Genomic DNA, 18,460 nt, shown 5'->3' on the forward strand with positions numbered 1-18,460 from the left:
TTCGAATCTGAAATGTGCTCTGCAATCAAAAATCCTGCCAGTTGTGAGGTGCGGTCTGTGATAAGGTTTTTGTTGGCAAAAACCGTAAAACCTATAGAAATTTATCGTGAACTGTGTTAAGTGTGCAGAAACAACATAATGAGGGCATGTTCCATCCGGAAATGGTGCATTCGGTTTAAAAATGGCCAAACCAACATTCATGATGAAGAGAAGAGTGGACACCTGCGCATTGTGACTGACAATCTTGTCGCTAAGTTGAGGAAACAATTCGTGTAAACCGTCACTTCACAATAATGGAGCTTTCGCTTTATTTTCCACAAGTTTCACAGACTTTGTTGTTTGAAATTGTCACTCAAAAGCTAAGCTACCACAAATTTTGTGCACGATGGGTGCCCAAAATGCTTACAGATCACCATAAAGAACAGCGAATGAGGGCAATGTTGACATTTCTGGAGGCCTACCGCAAACATGGTGATTCATTACTGGGTCGAATCGTAACCAGTTACGAGACTTGGGTGAAACACGTCAATTGCGAGACGAAATTACAGTCCGTGGAGTGGGGGCACACAAGGTCCTCCAAGAAACCAAGAAAATGTTTGCAAACCTTATCAGCAAGGGAGTTGATGGCGGCAGTGTTTTGGGATGGGCAGGGTGTGCTTCTTATTGATTTTCTCGAACGTGGAGCAACCATAAATTCTGCCTGGTAATGTAAAACTTTGCAAAGCCTTAGAAGAGCAGTTCAAAGCCAACACCGAGGAAAGCTGACGTCCAAAATTTTGTTTTTGCATGACAATGCCCGAACTCACATGGTAAACTGCACTAAAGAACTCCATAATTCATTCAATTGCGAAATTTTTCCTCCTCCGCCCTACAGCCCCGATCTTGCACCAAGCGACTTCCACTTGTTTCCCAAGCAGTGCTTTGATGACAACGCGGAACTCCAGGTGGGCGTGACTCTGGCTGAAGTCTCAGGCGGCAGAATTTTAGACGAAGGTCTTTCAAAGCTTGTCCACTGCTATGATAATTGCCTCAATGTGTTTGGTGACTATGTGGAAAAGTAATGTGTCAGTTGCTCTTTCATATAATAAAATGTATTTCTTCTACTTAGTTTTTTTTATTTTTTTATTTATTTTTTTTTAATTTTTTTATTTTTTTTTAATGCCAGAAAGTTCCCTACTTTCTGAATAGCCCTCATACATATTGTGATATTCTTTCCAGTAGTGTATAATCTAATCAGCACATGGCAGACATACACTGATATATTCTCTCACAGATTATGTGCAGCTAGACATTTATATGCAAAAGATTTCGGAATAGACATTTACCAAGCAATAAGACCTTTCAAAGAATACATGAACGTCTTGCGCGGACAAGCCCTTTTGAGAAAAGGTCATTTCATTGTGGAAGATGAAATGATGTTGGAACATCTTGTCTAGAAGATTAAGTACTTCACTATATTGAAGACAATAATGGCAGCAGCACCAGAGAAATTTCTGAAACTGAGAATGTGAGTCATGTTACAGTGTAGAAAGTATTAAGAGAACAACTCATTTATCGATACCACCTTGAGAGTGTGTGAGGTGTTACCAAAACAATTTTTAATCCAGAAAAGCTTTTGGTAATTGGTTACTGAGAATATGTACTAAGGGCCAACACCTTCTGTCTATCATACTGTTCACTGATGAAACAAAGTTTACCAGGGATAGAGTGCAGGATTTTCACAACACTCATGTGAGGACAGATGGGAATCCTTTTGCAGTTTTGGAAGCAAGACGTCAACAGTTTAGCGTTAGCGTATGGTCTGGCATAACTGGAGGAGACAGATTGATTGGACTCTTTACTTTCCATAGAACACTGACTGGAGCATCATGCAGTGAATTTTTAATGGAACATTTAAATGTTTTTGTGGAATACGTTCCACTCCGCATGTGTCAGAACATGTGGTTCATGCATGAGGGGCACCCTCTCATTTTTCTCTGCAAGTAAGAACAATTTTAAATCAGCATTTCCCAAATAAATCAGTGAGTTGTGGGGTAGTAATATGGTGACCTGTTCAGTCTCCAGGTCTCAATCCATTGGACTTTTATTTTTGCGGGCATTTAAAGGATGTAGCGTATTCGAGATGTATTGCAAATGTTGATGTTCTTCACCCGCATGTTCGGGAGGGATTTCAACAGAATATGGAAGCGAGTAAGACAAGCCATTTGCGGCATTTAGGAGCTTGTTTTAGAGCTAACGGTAAATATTTTAAGCATTTCATTTAGCTATCAGAAGACAAGACTTGAAAAGAAAAAAACCTGTAGAACCAAGGTGCAAATTTGGAAACAAAAAAAGATAGAAACAAAGCAAAAATTGTAACAGAAAAAAAAAAGAGTGTGAAACTATATACAAATGTGAATCAAATATAAACAGGGTTTTTGTTCCTTAGAATCAGCAGTTGGTAAAGCCGGGCTGCACGTCTAGTATTTTAAAAATGAACACAAGCAGTCTTGACCACAAAAAACCTTTATTTTGTGGTAACGAGTTTCAGCCAGTTTCTGACTTTCTTCAGAGCCTCAAACTAAAATATGAACATAGAATGGATTCAGTGGGGTGTCTGAAAATAGTAGCAACATAAAAAGTACATCATATATGTTGTTGTTGTTGTGGTCTTCAGTCCTGAGACTGGTTTGATGCAGCTCTCCATTCTACTCTATCCTGTGCAAGCTTCTTCATCTCCCAGTACCTACTGCAGCCTACATCCTTCTGAATCTGCTTAGTGTATTCATCTCTTGGTCTCCCTCTATGATTTTTACTCTCCACGCTGCCCTCCAGTACTAAATTGGTGATCCCTTGATGCCTCAGAACATGTCCTACCAACCAATCCCTTCTTCTAGTCAAGTTGTGCCACAAACTCCTCTTCTCCCCAATTCTATTTAATACCTCCTCATAACAAGCATTAAAAGAAGAAATTACACCCATGATGGTAGGCAGTGACGGTGGATGGAGCAGGTGTTATAACTCCACGAAATTCACCTGCTAAGGAGAGCAATGCAGCTGTTGCTTACATATGCAATGTTCCACCCACTGCATACCGAATTATGTCAGCGATAGCCAATCAGGCATACAGGATGTAAAACACTCGTTTCAGTTAGCTATATAGCGAATGGTTACACGAAAGCTAATAGCAAATGTAGATATAGTTGCACTATACTGTATAAAGTAACTGCTATAAACAGCATTTTGTCAACATGTGATTAAGGGGCTCCGGAACGCCCTATACTTGCAATGTTAAAATAACGCTTATAAATTACATCTTTCCTCACAAAGTATTTGAGGTAGGAAGTTGAACTTTTTACAGATTATTTATTGGAATATGGGCTACAACTTAACACAGGGATTTTACAAAATTTTAGTTCAGTTATTAAAGATGATTTTTTTTCAATTGTAATGAAAATTCACAACATTTTTTTGCAATTTTTTATTTATATATTCAAAAATATACAGTTTTTTGGAAAAAGGCTGTGTTAAATTATGCAGAAGGTACTGTGTAACATTTACTGAAAGTTTGAAACAAATATGTTTGGAAGATCCTTAGAAAACATGTAATTAGTATGAGAAAATAAAAGTTTTGGGAATCAAGCGACAAAGATTGGATTAACTTTTTAGTGCATTCCAGGTCCATAGGATGGATTATCTTCATCCTCTGCAAACTCCTCCTCCAGCTTCCTCTTGTTCCTCCTCCTGTTTACTCTCGCTTGTATTTCTAGACTCTTTACAGCCCTGTCTGCAGCCCGAAGGCGTTCCTTGTCTAAAGCAAGCATCGCTCGTACCGTGTTAGAACCATTCTTCATTCCCATATTTCTAAATACCTTGCACCTTACAATGTCGCCATCATTGAAAGTCGCAACGGCATCATACACACCAAAGTGAAGTGTTTCTATTCCAACAAATACAGTCTTGGGGATTCTCGACCATATAACACTATTTACACTTTCATTGGGGTTTTGAGTTTTTCCGTGAATACACTTTTTCAACAGTTCAGGTGCTGCTAAGTCTCTGAAAATAGGTTTTATACTTTATCTCACATCACTAAAATGTTCCTGATGAACACGGACGTTAATAATAACACCATTTGACAGCAGTTTAACAGCGCCACAGTGGGTCACGCCCATGTAGAACACATTTCAAAAAAAATTTAAAAATAGTTGTAGTCTTCGGAATTGAATAAATTATATATCTATTAAAAGGTAATAGTCTGCAGATTCAGAAAATGCAAAAAAGTAAAAATTGAACTTTTCATGATTTTGAGCCTTTCCGGAGCCCTTTAAAAGACGTATAAAAGAGTTAACTAATCATACAGTATAGGAGAGATGCTGAGTGGCATTTAGGCACAACAAACAGACTCACAATTAAAGCTTTCAGCCATTGGCCTTCATCAACAATAGACACATATGCAAACACACACATTCACGCAAATGCAATTCACACACATGACGGCAGTCTCAGGCAACTAAAACCACTCTGTGAGCAGCAGTACCTGTGTGTGATGGAAGTGGCGACCGGGTGGGGGTAAGGCGGAGACTGGGGCGGGAAGGGGGAGGGGTAGTATGGTGGGAGTGGCAAACAGTGAAGTGTTGCAGGTTATTAGGAGGGCAGGGGAGAGGTGGGGAGGGGGGGGGGGGGAGGTGAGTAGTGGAAAAGGAGAGAAATAAAAAGACTGGGTGTCAACAAGTCACCACTCGCGTCATGCACTGGTGCTGCTGCTTGCAGTGTGGTTTCAATTGTCTGAGACCACAGCTGTGTGAGTGAGTTGCTTTTGTGTGTGTGTGTGTGTGTGTGTGTGTGTGTGTGTGTGTGTGTGTGTGTGCGCGCGCGCGTGCATGAGCGTCGCGTGCGTGCGTGCGTGCGTGCGTCTATTGTTGACAAAGGCCAATGGCTGAAAGCTTTAATTCTTTTTGTTGTGCCTATCTGTGACTTAGCATCTCTACTATATGATGATTAGCTACTTTCCTTCCCATTGTTACATTCCATCCTGGATCTTCCATTGTAAGATAACTAATCATAATTGTTTGTGAGAAGAAAAGCCATCTGTGGGGATCTACCCTAAACTCGTAGATTGTACCAGCAATGGTAGTCATCAAGCGATGCCAATGGTTCCCATGGGGACGGCATTGTCATATGGATATGCGCCATCCAGCAGAAGATGATTTTAGAGCTGCAACTGCTATTGGATGCTAAATACATATTGGCATGCGGGCCAAAATGTAGAAATTCATGCCAGGTATCGCATATTTCTTCTAGACCGTAATGCCAGTGAAAATACTGCTAAAGTGACGCTGTTGTTTCTACGTGTCGGAGTGCCTGCCATACGTATTTAACATCCAGTCACTGTCACAGCTCTGAAATCGTCTTCTACTTTCCTAAATAAACAATTTTTATCATTAGGAAAAGATGCAATGTGTTATGATTCTCGTCGTGAGTTGTTATGATGACAGGTGGCCAATGCTAAATAGAAACATATATTGCAGGTTTGGCAGTGAAGTAGGTAAGGAGCTGTTTGCACAGTCTATATCTGCAATGACTGAAATAATTAGTAGTCATGGGTAAAAAATAATATATATTGTACTTAACTTGTGTTACAGGTGTCTTCATATGCTGCATGCATATAATTACCAACAGATATTTAGAGAGGCAGTACTTATGCCATACTTGAATAAGCGCCTTGTTAGAGGTTGCTTCCTATCAGCTGAAGGCTACGCTACATTCCTAGTTGACGTCCCGAGCAAGAGTGGACGAGAGCTCGCTAGATACTTGTCACAAGCCACGGAGCGGCGCTAGTCGCGACTCGTGGGTCCAGCAATATCTATTACGGGCCGTGGTCAATATCTGCAACCCCTAACAAGTGTGGTATCGAACGTTGATACCACACAATGTAACATACACTGCCCTTGGTCTGTGTCTGTGGAAAGACGTCTGTACCCTTTGCCAAGTTCAGCCATGTAAATAAACAGTTCTCCATCCAAAGGTGATTGTGTGATCCAGCGAAATGTGTAGTGGTCAAGTAAACAAGTGACTGATACAGAAATTGTTTTATTTGTATTGATCAACAATCACAGCTCTCATTATGCCAACGGACGAGATATTCAAATGCATTGTTCTCCTTAGCAGTTGACGTTCATGGGGCTATAACATCAGCTCCATTCACCCCCACCACCTGTGATAATGGGTATAATTTCTTCTTTTAATATTTATTATATATGATGTATTTGATATCTTTACTATTTTCAAGCACCCCTCTAAACCCAATCTGTGTTCATATTTCAGTATAAGAGTCTGAAGACCGTCAAAAACAGATGAAAACCAGTTACCACAAAATAAATGTTTTTTTGTGGTCAAGATTGCTAGAGTTCATTTTTAAGGTAGTTTTTGCAATACTGCAGTTCTCCAGGAGAAATGCTCTCAAAAATCACTGCTTCTAGTATTGTTGGATGGGGCCGATAGAAGTGGGGAGAGCCATCTGTTACATATTTCCGTAGGACGAGAATGTGTAGAAAATCGGCAACACAATCACCATCCTTGGACCGTCATTACAGACAAAAACATTTGTGAAGTTCGAGACATTCTCGAAGACAATCGACGGGCGAGAGTATCAGGAATTGCAGAACAGGTCACAATAAGTTACATAGCTGCCGAGCAATCGTCACAAATGTCCTATGGTTCCTCAAAGTGAGTTCCAGGTGGGCCCCTCGCCTTTTGGCCAAAAATAAGACATCTATACCTTCAGAGGTCTGTCAGAGGCTTTTGGCAAGGTTTGTGAAAGAAAGTGACTCATTTGTTAGTTGGATTGTCACCTGCAGTGGAACACGGGTCCATCACTACACTTCCGAATCTGAATGAGCCAGTAAGGAGAGGGGAGGGTGCCCGGTGAAAGCCGAGACTCTACTGTCAGCCGGCGAGGTTCTTTCAACCACTTTTTTCGCCAAATCTGGCGAGTACTAGAGATGGGCAGAACTGTTCTTTTCAGAGATCGGATCCGAACTGTTCACTCCCTGAAATGAACTAGGTCTTTTTCATGACTCACCACTCATTCACAATAGAAAATAAATGGAAGGCACATTGCCCTTTAAACTTGGTCTATTCCAGTACTATACCTGTATTTTGATCTTATTTGATCCTATTTTGAAGTAACACAGATAATGAGTAAGAATTTTGTATTGTTAATTGAAATTTCCACGATATGACAAAATTTTTGATTATCGATTTATTTTGCACTATCGTGGTTTTTTGGGTGATCGGAAAATTTTGTAACTTGGGATTTACATTAACACGGTATTTGGCTATAATGTATTAAAATTTCATTTACCTCGTACAAATACATCCCAAGCCATATATTTTTAAAGTGAACATTTCCTTCCTAAGACGCCCAAAATCGCAAAATCCGTACTACAATTAGAAAAAATATATAAATTTGACTGTAAGACCAAAGTGCTGCATATAGCCTTATGCAGAATAAAACAAGGAAAATATTGGTGTATCACATTTTGCGATACGCTTATTGGTTTGCTCGTAATTAAAGTGTAAATTCGAGTGTCCATAATAAAAAATCCTATAGTAAGAGGAGTCGTCAGGAACCTCATCTGATCAGTTTAAACAAATAAAAATAAAATAAAAACAAATGATGTATACATAACATAATTATGTAATATACACATCGGTATTAGTACGAAGAACAATATCCAGTATAGACGAACTCCGATGCAGAGGCGCTGAGTCAAGCTGGTCGAGCCGCGAGCTGTATTGCTGCGTGAGCTAAGACCGCAGAGACCAGAGTGACACCTGAGTTGCTTTGCTCAATGCTCTGGCTAGAGTCGAGAACGGTGGGGTGAGCGTCGAGCGGGCGAGTTCCGAGGGTGGGGGGAGCGGTGAGCGGCCACCAGTCACCCGCTCCGAGACAAATCGTCCGTTCTCTTGCGAGCAGGTTGTTGCAAGTAGTTCTTATGTTCTCCGCTAGGAGGCTCTCTGTCCTGTTGCTCGCATCAACTGCCCAGAGGGCAGGACGTGCGACTGAAACGATCGCCGACGGAGTGCGATGCTAAGGTGCGCCAGACACTGCACGCGGCAGAGGAAGCACAGAGACGGCACGGGATATGTGAAACACAAAATCCAATGGGGCACCGCACAATGCAGGCAGCCAAGGCAGAAGCAGGGCAGAGGCCGGCGCTGGCTGTGTTGTGTGGCGCGCAGTGTGCTCTGACCAGCAGAGGCCCCGCTGATATGCTCCGTCTCTCTCTCTCTCTCTCTCTCTCTCTCTCTCTCTCTCTCTCTCTCTCTGCTGTGGGAAACGTTTGGAGCTACCGTTCTTTTTTTCTGAATCACTGATTGTTCACTCCTTTGAAAGATTCAACTCTATAAAACAGTTCAGGAGCGGATCCCCCATCTCTAGCGAGTACGGTGGGTGGGGTACAACCGCCGTGTTATTTTTTGCCAACATGGTCATGGTGAGCAAGGACGTGTAACAGTGCACGTTGTCATGATGCAGCAGCCAGTTCCCTCGACACTAAAGTTGGGTCCGTTGTTGCCGCACGTTTTCACGGAGCCGTCGCAAAATGTCACAGTAGTAAGCGGAATTCACTGTTTTGGGTGGGACGAATTCTTTGTGCACAATTCGCTCCGTGTCAAAGAAAATGATGATCGTGCTCTTCACTTTGCTCTTTACGTGTCTCACTTTTTTGGGTCTTGGAGAGCATAGGCTCTTCCACTGGGACGATTATTGCTCTGTCTCTGGGTCATAACCGTAAATCCAGCTATCGTCGCCGACGATAGGGGTGTCCATAGCACTTTCCCGAGATTCACACAGAATTTGATACACGTGCGCTGTTCTGTTTGTGGATCCATCATAAAATCGCCACGCGCCAAACACAGAGTAATATGGAAATCACTGTGGACACGCAACAGCTGAATGTCACTCTGCACAGTGTCTCATCAGATACGCAGCTCTCGCCACCTAGTGGTGCAAAGATCTACTCCTCCTACTTTTCAGATGGCAGCACCAGTCCCAAAAATTTTGGATTCCACCTAGTATCACACGGGCGCTCATACTATCAAAGTTAATGCAGTTCCTCGTTTGTCTATCTTATCTAAATGCAAATAGTTACAAAAGAAAACACAGCTATCAGAATTTGCCTCTGGTTGTTGTTGTTGTGGTCTTCAGTCTTGAGACTGGTTTGATGCAGCTCTCCATGCTCCTCTATCCTGTGCAAGCTTCTTCATCTCCCAGTACCTACAGCAGCCTACATCCTTCTGAATCTGCTTACTGTATTCATCTCTTGGTCTCCCTCTACGATTTTTACCCTCTGCACTGCAATCCAATGCTAAATTGGTGATCCCTTGATGCCTCAGAACGTGTCCTACCAACCGATCCCTTCTTCTAGTCAAGTTGTGCCACAAACTTCTCTTCTCCCCAATCCTATTCAATACCTCCTCATTAGTTATGTGATCTACCACCGAGCGAGGTGGCGCAGTGGTTAGCACACTGGACTCGCATTCGGAAGGACTATGGTTCAATCCCGCGTCCGGCCATCCTGTTAGGTTTTCCGTGATTTCCCTATATCACTTCAGGCAAATGCCGGGATGGTTCCTTTGAAAGGGCACGGCCGATTTCCTTCCCCATCCTTCCCTAACCTGAGCTTGTGCTCCGTCTCTAATGACCTCGTTGTCGATGGGACGTTAAAAACTAATCTCCTCTCCTCCTCTATGTGATCTACCCATCTAATCTTCAGCATTCTTCTGTAGCACCACATTTCGAAAGCTTCTATTCTCTTCTTGTCCAAACTATTTATGATCCATGTTTCACTTCCATACATGGCTACACTCCATACAAATACTTCCAGAAACGACTTCCTGACACTTAAATCTATACTCGATGTTAACAAATTTCTCCTCTTCAGAAACGCTTTCCTTGCCATTGCCAGTCTACATTTTATATCCTCTCTACTTTGACCATCATCAGTTATTTTGCTCCCGAAATAGCAAAACTCCTTTACTACTTTAAGTGTCTCATTTCCTAATCTAATTCCCTCAGCATCACCCGGCTTAATTCGACTACATTCCATTATCCTCGTTTTGCTTTTGTTGATGTTCATCTTATATCCTCCTTTAAAGACACTGTCCGTTCCATTCAACTGCTCTTCCCAGTCCTTTGCCGTCTCTGACACAATTACAATGTCATCGGCGAACCTCAAAGTTTTTATTTCTTCTCCGTGGATTTTAATACCTACTCCGAATTTTTCTTTTGTTTCCTTTACTGCTTGCTCAATATACAGATTGAATAACATCGGGGACAGGCTACAACCCTGTCTCACTCCTTTCCCAACCACTGCTTCCCTTTCACGCCCCTCGACTCTTATAAGTGCCATCTGGTTTCTGTACAAATTGTAAATAGCCTTTTGCTCCCTGTATTTTACCCCTGCCACCTTCAGAATATGAAAGAGCGTATTCCAGTCAATGTTGTCAAAAGCTTTCTCTAAGTCTACAAATGCTAGAAACGTAGGTTTGCCTTTCCTTAATCTTTCTTCTAAGAGAAGTCTTAGGGTCAGTATTGCCTCACGTGTTCCAACATTTTTACGGAATCTGGAAGGGACACAGAAATAACCATCTGAATACAGTACATTTCAGTAGCATGACAAGTTTTCGGATACCCCCTCCCTCAGAGTTCTCTCAGTTAAATATATGCCACGGCTGAGCTGCATAGAACACACCCGGTGTTCAGACCCCTGGTGATGACTGTTCCAATCACCACAGCTCACTGTAACTCAAAAAGGTTGATGATCGGTACTATCCACGGTGTCACCAATACCGACCAAAGGCATCTTCTCTCCGGAACACATCGTGTAGAAGGCTGACGCAGTCCGGGCCTCCACTCTTCCGTCTCACTCCCTGGTTGCAACCATTCTCCACCTAGCTGGCTCTGGCTGTCCCTCACGGCAGTCGACAGAGGGCGACACTCGAGTGGCACCGGTCGTGGCGCGCTGTATTACCGGCACGGAAAGGTTGCGTGCGGCATTCAAAGGCGTCGGACGTGTGGTGATGGTACCATCAGCACACCTTTATATATGTGATCTCCTGCCACTGCTTGGTGAGCAGAGTTTTTATCTGTCCAGTTACATTATATTTTCAAAAACTGATTACTTTTGTTGATATATAATCCCATCTTTTGGCCAGACTGAATCATAAATATCATTTTTCCTCAATACAATTCAATACCTCTTCATATGTTGTTCAATCTACAATTCAAAACTTCAGCAGCCGTCTGTAGCCCCATATTTCAGAAGCTTCTATTCTCATCTTGTCTAAACGTTTTATCACCCATGTTTCACTTTCGTTCCAGGTGAAAATCCAAAGAAAGACCTTTAGAAAAGACTTCAATAGATTTAAATTTGTAATCAATGTTAGTACATTTGTCTTTTCCAGGAATGCTTTTCTTGCTGTTTCTATCCTGTCTGCTATTACCATTAGTTACTTTGCTACCCAAACAGCAGAATTAATGAAGTACTGTTAGTGTCTTATTTCCTAATGTAATTCCCTCAGCATTACCTGATGTAATTTAACTAAGTTCTGTTACCTTTGCTTTGCTTTTGTTGAGTTTCATCTTATACAGGTTGGCACAGTAAAAGTAACCTGCCTCCCCTTTGAATGCGAATGCAGTTTTTCGATAATGATCGAAGCAGACAAAATGAATTAAAATTTGTGCTGCGGCCGGGACTCAAACCCGCGTCTTCTAGATTGCTAGGCAGAAATGCTAACCATTACACCACCGCAGTATGATGGTCGACATTGTTGCATGAAGTACCTAAGCTGAGTGCCCTCCCCAACACAAACTTCGATTCATTTTTCCCTTACATATTGCCACTACTGCCAGGGCTCTCGGATATTGGCAAGCACACCAGCATTGGACGTAATGGGATGTCCTTGTACCATTGGCGATCTTATAGATCTTGTAATTAACTGTTTCCCTGAGACATTTAAGTCTCTTTTTATTATTTACGATAATGATCAAAGCAGAAGAAATGAATTAAAATTTGTGCTGTGACCAGGACTCGAACCCAGGTCTTCTTGCCTGCTAGGCAGTAATGCTAACCATTACACTACCAGCTTAGGTAGTTCGTGCAGCTATGTTGACCATCGTACTGTGGTGGTGTAATGGTTAGAATTTCTACCTAGCAAGCAAGAAGACTTGGGTTCGAGTCCCAGCCCCAACACAAGTTTTAATTCATTTCGTCTGCTTCGATCATTATCGTAGATAATAAAAAGAGATTTAAATGTCTCAGGGAAAGTGTTATTTCAACTTCAGTTCACACACCAGATGTCATTGCAGACATTTGCCGAAGAATTATTCAGAGCCCAAAAGTCTACACATAAATTGGCCCAACAGATCCATGTCAATAGGAGGAGTTGTCAGCAGATATTGAAGCCGTACCAAGTGACAGCTGCACAGCAGTTACAGCAGGATGACTATCAGAAACATGTTAATTATTGTACGAGGGTAATCCCAAATGTAAAGTCTCCTATTTTTTTATAAGTGCATAGACCTGTTTATTCCTACAATGGTTTACATCAGTTTACAGCTTGAACATTTTTCTATTTTTTGACATAATCACCATTTCTGTCGATGCATTTTTGTAGACGCTGTGGCAGTTTTTATATGCCCATGTCATACCAGCTTGCCGCCTTGCTGTTCAGAAAGTTATGAACCTCTTCTTTCACCTCGTCGTCGGAGCTGAATCACTTTCCGGCCAAATGTTCTTTTAACCTAGGGAACAGGTGATAGTCACTGGTCGTCAAGTCAGGACTATAGGGTGGGTCGGCAAGCGTTGTCATGGAGAATGTGTACGCCCTTGCTCAACATTCCTCTTCTCCAGTTCTGAAGTGCCAGTTTGAGTTTTTTCAGTGTCTCACAGCACCTGTCAGCATTAATTGTGGTCCCAGTGGGCATAAACTCGATCAACAATACCCTTTTCCGATCCCAACAAACATTTGTCACGACTTTACTGGCAGACTGTGTTTGTTTGAATTTCCGCAGCTTTGGCGAAGAAGGATGCTGCCACTGGTGAGATTGTTGCTGGGTCTCAGGTGTAAAGTGCTATGCCAAGGTTTCGTCACCCGTGACAAATTGAGTCCAGAAAGTTGTCATGTTCGGCTGCAAGGCAGTGAAGAAATGTGCGGGAAGCATCAGCTCGTTGCCCCATGTGGTCCTCACTCAGCATGCGTGGCATGCATCTTGTGTACACCTTCCCGTAGTTCAATGTTTCCGTTAAAATTCTGTGAGCGGTGCTTCGAGAAACCTCAGAAACCGACGTGCAGAGATCATGCAGGGTGATCCGCTGATCTTCACACACACTTTGCTCAACCTTCACCACCGTCTCCTCAGAAATTGACGGTCTCCTGCACCTTTGTTCGTCGTGAATTTCGGTCTGACCAGCTGCAAACTCTCTACACCACTTACGAACATTTTTGACATCCGTGCACGACTCACCATACACTTCCGTCAATTGGCGATGGATTTCAATTGGCGCAGTGCCCTTTGCGTTCAAAAACTGAATTACTGCGCGCAATTCAGACTTGGTGGTAACATTCAACGGGAGCTCCATTCTCAACGGCTGCCGAGCCAAGACTGAGCACCTTAGCGCGGCGTGCACATGTTTACACACAGCTCGTGAAGCGCTTTGCATAACAGTGTGATCAACTGCATAAACAGAGTTATGTACTTATACAAACATAAGACACCTTACTTTTGGGATTACCTTCGTATATGGCTTTTGAATAACATCAACACTAATTTGTTAGAACCTTTCCATTACATCATGAGTGGTGAAGCGTGGTTTCATCTTTTCGGTCATGTGGATTCACAGAATGCGAGGTATTGGGCAATAGAGAATCCTAACATCATGTGTCAGCAATTACTCCATTATCAAAAAATTGGCACTTGGTGCGGTTAACAGGGATGTGCATCATTGGACTGATATTTTTTGACACTACACTTAACATGGTTGCATACATGGAAATTTTTTATACATTTTGTGCTCAACTCCCTAAATATGAAAAACAATACTGCTTCTTCCAGCAAGATGGAGCAACATGCCACATGTCTAAGGTATCCCTGGAACGAGTCCATGTTGTCTTCACTGAGGAATGAACTGTAAACAAACATTTATGACCACCTCATTTGCCGGATCTAACAACGTGATATTTTTCCTGTGGGAACGCTTGAAGAGTAATGTCTATGAAACAAATTCACACACAATAAAGGAACTGAAAGACAACATCACACGTGAAGTTGCAGCCATCGATATCTGAACTTTACGCAGGGTGTATCTGAATAGTTTAGATGTGCAGGGGGTCAATTTCAACTTCTTTTATAAATCCACTTTTCGCTGTATTTTTCATTGCAAATAAATTGTAAATCTAATTTAAACTTCTTGTTTCTGTAATTTCACTGCATTTCCTGTATTCTTACACAGGCTACTTTTATCTGCATCACCCTGTATTATAACCTGTTTTTAAGACACTATCTGTATCATTCAACTGCTCTTCTGAGTGCTTTGCCATCTGTGACACAATTACAGTGTCACTGGTAAGCATCCAAGGTTTTGCTGTTTCTTCTCCCTGAAATTTAATTCCCTTCCCAGATTTCTCTTTGGTTGCCTTTACTACTGCTGAGTGTGCTGACTGAATAACATTAGGGATAAGCCACAATCCTGTTTTGCTCCCTGGGCCACTGATTCCATTTCTTTGCTTCAAGTAATTATTATTATATTATTACACTCACGCTCATAAATTAAGGATAATGCTGATACATGGTGAAACAATGCTCTGGTGGGCAGTTTGCGGGTTTAAATCACCTCGGGGTATGACCATGCGGTGCATTTGACCTGCAGTCGTCGCACGGTGGCACTTGAAGCAGTCCACATACGCAGAGGTGTGTTGGTAAATGTCAGAGTACGGTGCAGCGAGTAAGTGTGCAGACGTCTTCAGATGTGCTAATGGTGACTGTGTGTTGAAAATGGCTCAAAGAACAAATATTGATGACGTAATGAGGGGTAGAATACTAGGGCGACTGGAGGCTGGTGAAACACAGCAGGTCATAGCACGGGCCCTCCGTGTGCCACAAAGTGTGATCTCAAGATTATGGCAACAATTCCAGCAGACAGGAAACGTGTCCAGGCGCTACAGTACAGGACGTCCACAGTGTACAACACCACAAGAAGACCGATATCTCACCATCAGTGCCCGCAGACGGCCACGGAGTACTGCAGGTAGCCTCGCTCGGGACCTTTCCGCAGCCGCTGGAACAGTTGTCTCCAGACACACAGTCTACAGGCGAATGAACAGATATGGTTTATTCGCCGGGAGACCTGCAAGGTGCATTTCACTGACCCCTGGTCTGAGGAGAGCCTGTAAAGCCTGGTGTCCAGAACACAGTACACGGTCATTGGAACAGTGGTACCAGGTTATGTTCACGGACGAGTCCAGGTATAGTCTGAACAGTGATTCTCACCAGGTTTTCACCTGGCGTGAACCAGGAACCAGATACCAACCCCTTAATGTCCTCGAAAGGGACCTGTATAGAGGTCGTGGTTTGATGGTGTGGGATGGGATTACAACTGGTGCACGTACACCCCTGCATGTCTTTGACAGAGGAACTGTAACAGGTCAGGTGTATTGGAACGTCATTTTGCACCAGTATGTCTACCTTTTCAGGGGTGCAGTGGGTCCCACCTTCCTCCTGATGGATGATAATGTAGAGCCCCACCGAGCTGCCATCGTGGAGGAGTACCTTGAAACAGAAGATATCTGCCGAATGGAGTGGCCTGCCTGTTCTCCAGACCTAAACCCTTCGAGCACGTCTGGGATGCTCTCGGTCAACATATTGTTGCACGTCTTCAAACCCCTACGACACTTCAGGAGCTCCGACAGGCACTGGTGCAAGAATGGAAGGCTATACCCCAGCAGCTGCTCGACCACCTGATCCAGAGTATGCCAACCCGTTGTGCGGCCTGCGTACGTGTACACAGTGATCATATCCAATATTGATGTCGGGGTACATGCGCAGGAAACTGGAGTTTTGTAGCACATGTGTTTCAGGATGATTTTCTCAACCTATCACCAATACCGTGGACTTACAGATCTGTATCGTGTGTGTTCCCTATGTGCCTACGCAATTAGCACCAGTTTTGTGTAGTGCCACATTGTGTGGCACCACATTATACAATTATGCTTAATTTATGAGCATGAGTGTATTATTATTATTATTATTATTATTATTATTATTATTATTACACTACTGGCCATTAAAATTGCTACACCAAGAAGATATGCAGATGATAAACGGGTATTCATTGGACAAATATATTATACTAGAACTGACATGTGATTACATTTTCACGCAATTTGGGTGCATAGATCCTGAGAAATCAGTACCCAGAACAACCACCTCTGGCTGTAGTAATGGCCTTGATACGCCTGGGCATTGAGTCAAACAGAGCTTGGATGGGGTGTACAGGTACAGCTGCGCATGCAGCTTCAACACAATACCACAGTTCATCAAGAGTGGTGACTGGCGTATTGTGGCGAGCCAGTTGCTTGGCCACCATTGACCAGATGTTTTCAATTGGTGACAGATCTGGAGAAAGTGCCGGCCAGGGCAGCAGTCGAACATTTTCTGTATCCAGAAAGGCCCGTACAGGACCTGCAACATGCGGTTGTGCATTATCCTGCTGAAATGTAGGGTTTTGCAGGGATCGAATAAAGGGTAGAGCCATGGGTTGTAACACATCTGAAATGTAACGTCCACTGTTCAAAGTGCCGTCAATGCAAACAGGAGGTGACCGAGACGTGTAACCAGTGGCACCCCATACCATCACGCCGGGTGATACGCCAGTATGGCGATGACGAATACACACTTCCAATGTGCATTCACCGTGATGTCGCCAAACACGGATGCGACGATCGTGATGCTGTAAACAGAAACTGGATTCATCCGAAAAAATGACGTTTTGCCATTCGTGCACCCAGGTTTGTCGTCGAGTACACCATCGTAGGCAATCCTGTCTGTGATGCAGCGTCAAAGGTAACCGTAGCCACGGTCTCCGAGCTGATAGTCCGTGCTGCTGCAAACATTGTCGAAGTGTTTGTGCCGGCCGGGGTGGCCGAGCGCTACAGTCTGGAACCGCACGACCGCTACGGTCGCAGGTTTGAATCCTGCCTCGGGTATGGATGTGTGTGATGGCCTTAGGTTAGTTAGGTTTAAGTAGTTCTAAGTTCTAGGGGACTGATGACATCAGAAGTTAAGTCCCATAGTGCTCAGAGTCATTTTTTGAACTGTTCGTGCAGATGGTTTTTGTCTTGCAAACGTCCCCATCTGTTGACTCTGGGATCGAGACGTGGCTGCACGATCCGTTACAGTCGTACGGATAAGATGCCTGTCATCTTGACTGCTAGTGATACGAGGCCGTTGGGATCCAGCACGGTGTTCCGTATTACCCTCCTGAACCCACCGATTCCATATCCTGCTAACAGTCATTGGATCTCGACCGACGCGAGCAGCATTGTCGTAATACGATGAACTGCAATCACGATAGGCTACAATCCGACCTTTATCAAAGTCGGAAACCTGATGGTACGCATTTCTCCTCCTTACACAAGGCATCACAACAACGTTTCACCAGGAAACGCCGGTCAACTGCTGTTTGTGTATAAGAAATCAGTCGGAAACTTTCCTCATGTCAGCACGTTGTAGGTGTCGCCACCGGCGCCAACGTTGTGTGAATACTCTGAAAAGCTAATCGTTTGCATATCACAGCATCTTCTTCCTGTCGGTTAAATTTCACATCTGTAGCACGTCATCTTTGTGGTGTAGCAATTTTAATGGCCAGTAGTGTATTATTGTTACTACCACTATATTCTGCCCATGTACGGGTTGTTAAGAGTGTCTAGTTAGATTGGAGAGAGGGTGTGAAGGCCCTTATCGTGCCACGCAAAATAAACGCATATGTAAATAAATAAATGACAAATTGTTTGTGTTGCAGATGTTTGAGTTTGTGGCTGTGAAACAGGAATGGGTCGAAGATGGGGTGAAGAAAGATGACTGGGATGAGGCTCAGGTTGGTATTCACGTAGTTGAGAGGTATGTGGACACCTTGTCTCCAACTTGGTGTAATCCAGCATTCTGTTGGTTCTGTTACAGGAGCCTGAGAATGCAGCTGTAGAGGAAGATGAGATTCATGCAAAAACACAGCCTTCTGAGTGGCTCAAGTCAGAGGTAGGTTTAGTGTGAACTTTGTGTTTCTAATTATTTTATTGCTTTAAGTGTTGTTATTATTATTAATTATTATTATTACTATTATTATTAATTACACAGGGTTACCAAAAAGAAGTTTCTAAAAAAGTTTAAATTTGTGCACCCCTAATTCCAAAAATGACA

The 18,460-nt window shown here is 43.0% G+C and overlaps 1 protein-coding gene across 4 annotated transcripts in view; it reads left to right on the top strand.

Moving 5' to 3' along the window:
- Positions 1 to 18,460, top strand: part of LOC126213352 (uncharacterized) — a 79,796-nt gene that overhangs the window by 24,297 nt on the left and 37,039 nt on the right. For all 4 annotated transcript variants that reach the window (XM_049941051.1, XM_049941052.1, XM_049941053.1 and 1 more), the window contains 2 exons: positions 18,066 to 18,140; positions 18,224 to 18,298. In XM_049941051.1, coding sequence (XP_049797008.1) covers positions 18,066 to 18,140; positions 18,224 to 18,298 — 150 coding nt within the window. The remainder of the gene's footprint in view (positions 1 to 18,065; positions 18,141 to 18,223; positions 18,299 to 18,460) is intronic.

Source organism: Schistocerca nitens, chromosome 11 (genome assembly GCF_023898315.1).
Source record: "Schistocerca nitens isolate TAMUIC-IGC-003100 chromosome 11, iqSchNite1.1, whole genome shotgun sequence".
Taxonomy (NCBI): Eukaryota; Metazoa; Arthropoda; class Insecta; order Orthoptera; family Acrididae; genus Schistocerca; species Schistocerca nitens.